At 42.0% G+C, this 2651-nt stretch overlaps 1 protein-coding gene across 1 annotated transcript; it reads right to left on the bottom strand.

Annotated features, from left to right (window-relative positions):
- Positions 1-1185: 1185 nt before the first annotated feature.
- On the bottom strand, positions 1186-2651 carry LOC119294298 (protein RICE FLOWERING LOCUS T 1-like). Its single transcript, XM_037572510.1, has 4 exons — positions 2428-2651; positions 2174-2235; positions 1995-2035; positions 1186-1615 (listed from the first exon to the last, which is right to left on the bottom strand). The coding sequence occupies exons 1-4, from the start codon at positions 2620-2622 to the stop codon at positions 1371-1373; spliced, it is 543 nt and encodes a 180-aa protein (XP_037428407.1). The 5' UTR covers positions 2623-2651; the 3' UTR covers positions 1186-1370.

Genomic DNA, 2651 nt, shown 5'->3' with positions numbered 1-2651 from the left:
GATCGAACACTACCGAGCCTCTAATGCCACTTATAGTTGTAGATGCCGGCGATCAAGACAGAGAACGAGCGAGCGAGAGAGAGAGAGAGAGAGAGAGAGAGAGAGAGAGAGAGAGTGCAAGAGGTAGGAGAAGATGGTTTTGCGCTGCGAACTGCCACTGCAGCTTTTCGCGGTTTCTGGTATTAAGCTAGCTCCAATGAGCTGCTGAATATAAGGATGAAATGGTCGCCCATGATTGAGCCTATAGATCGTGCCATCCCACGATGCTCGCCATGAGCTGCATGATCCATGCCATCCCATGGCGCTGCATCGGACGAGCTACAATCTCGCTAACTACTTAACTGAAAACTACTGCATCTGTACGTGCACACACACACGCTGACAAACTGAATTTTATTCAGCTAACTGAACTTACTAAACTAACTGAACTTTCTGAACTTGCTGGAAAAGACCGAGTGCAGCTGATCATCTAACAGAGCCCACCCCCTCTGGCCTCTGCTCCTCCTCGCGCTTTCCTACTTTGGTAAGTGCGAGACGACGAGTGGCCGGTGGGTACTGAGGTGTGTTTGATCAGGAGTTTGCATTTGTGATTGGCACCCCGGAGAAAATTTATGATTGCCAGAGAATTTCTTCGGTTATTCCCCAATTATTTGCTCTGGTTATTCCAAGTTATCTGAATTTTGCAGACAAGCGATCAATTATGTGGGCACTTTGGGTACCAGAGATCAACCAACCAGTGAGTCTTTGAGATTCCTCAACTTGCATTTTATATAACGGACACCAAGTACAAAAGCTTGGAATCCTGTGAGTTCGTTGAGAAGTAGTGACCAGTTTCCTCCGGATGATGCTTCATTTTGCTGTTCTGTAATATACTATACTGCTAAGTTTTTGGTTTGCACCTCCAGTAGCCCTTTTGCTTTGAATAAGCTAGGCATAATGTAAATATTTGACCTACCTTGGGTTTACCTTGCCACATCCGGGACTTATAATGCAAAGTTGGTCGATCGATCCGTTGATAATGCCTTCCTTTGATCTAAACAAATCTTGGGTTTGGGGTTGAAAATATTTTTTGACGAGTTAGATCGTGTTGATTTCATTCAGTACAACTTATTGAAATGCAGAGCAGGTCCTTAGAATTAGCAATGAGTTCAGATTAACAAACACTGTGAATACTTTGCATGACTATTAAATAATAAACAACATATATTCCATCACGCTCGTCATAGATGAAGATACATAGTTTTTTGTAGAATATAATGTACTCAAGATACATACCCTGCATATAATTTGGGTGATACAGAGCATCCTGTATTGTGAGGCAACACCAGGATACAGTCATCTAATGGTCTGTACTCTGTAATATATAGTCTCTACTCCCCTTGAGAACTTTCCGGCCTAAACCTTCTTCCACCCGATCCACCTTCCCTTTGACAGCTGAAATATGTGGCAGCAGCAATGTTGAGGTGGTACTGGCGTGCGAAGTTCCTGGAGCTGAAGTTCTGCCGCATGTCCGGTGCAAAAACCGTCCCCCTTCCTAGTTGCTGGAACAGCACAAATACCATCCGGTGGATGCCGGATCTTGGCTCCGGTCTTTCATAAACCACAAGCTCTTGGCCTGCAAGAGCACCATGGCATCAATTAGTCATCGACCACTATTTTAGGATCCCTGTATTTTAGCTGTACAATGGACTTGTCTTAAAGATTTCCAAAATCTTTAAAACACATGAATGTCATTTTACGTGTTGTTAGTTATTATTGTTCTAGTACTAAGATATCCAATTGTTAATGATAAGCCAACTTTGAAATAACTTTTACCTGATTTAAGTGATAGCCCTATCTGTAAATTATATGGTAGGCAACAGGTTTGAGGCAAAGTTTTTTTTTCTTTTTGCAAATGTGAGGCAAAGAACTTAACAAGTGATAATTTCCACATCCACAAGTTCAGCTAAACCCGTAAAATCAAATGGCACAAATTGTTATGCATAACATCATACCAAAGCCGACACCAGTTGTTCCAGGGATGTCTGCCACCATCCTACATAGGAGTGGAGATATATCATAATGAGATAAAATTAAATAGGAAACACATATAAAAATTAAAAAATGTGGGGCAGAAAACAAATGGGTAGGGAGTCATATTGATGAGAATAAGAACATGTCGCGTTTAGTTTACCAGTGCAAGTACTCCCTTAGTGATGGGTGACTTGGGCTTGGGGCATCTGGATCCACCAACATCTTTCCAAGTGAAAGAGAAATTCAACCAAGTTAACATATAACTATGATGTTTGAGTATGCTAAGAGTAAATTATTCACCTGCGAGACCTTTTGTCTATGAAATTCCTCACAGTAATAGTAATAAACCATGTGAAAGAGTTAGATAGCTGAAGAATGGGTGTATACTGCCCACTACTCCAGTTAGAAGTTTACCAGGGTGTAGAGAACTCTCATGTCATTGCCCCCAATATCAACTCGCGGCTTGCTTACAACTGCAGATGGTTTTAGCTCAGCACCTGGCCGAACTAGCCTATTGTTGTAGCCTATTGTGAGTGCAACAGTTGATGTAAATGGATCCAACACATCATGTATAACACGAGCCGCAACCAAGGGATCCACTGCCGACATATACTGGACCCTTCTCTGTTATTTTGTTA

This window comes from Triticum dicoccoides, chromosome 4B (genome assembly GCF_002162155.2).
Source record: "Triticum dicoccoides isolate Atlit2015 ecotype Zavitan chromosome 4B, WEW_v2.0, whole genome shotgun sequence".
In the NCBI taxonomy this organism is placed as follows: domain Eukaryota; kingdom Viridiplantae; phylum Streptophyta; class Magnoliopsida; order Poales; family Poaceae; genus Triticum; species Triticum dicoccoides.
Note: the sequence above shows the minus strand (reverse complement) of the source record. Positions and strands in the feature narration are given on the sequence as shown.

Bases quoted from the DNA above. Each gene is read 5' to 3' on its own strand.
- LOC119294298 (XM_037572510.1), bottom strand. From the start codon at position 2,622: ATGTCGGCAGTGGATCCCTTGGTTGCGGCTCGTGTTATACATGATGTG. The intron at 2,036-2,173 runs GTAAACTAAACG...ACTCCTATGTAG, and splicing joins CTAAGGGAGTACTTGCACTG to GATGGTGGCAGACATCCCTG. The intron at 1,616-1,994 runs GTATGATGTTAT...GTGCTCTTGCAG, and splicing joins AACAACTGGTGTCGGCTTTG to GCCAAGAGCTTGTGGTTTAT.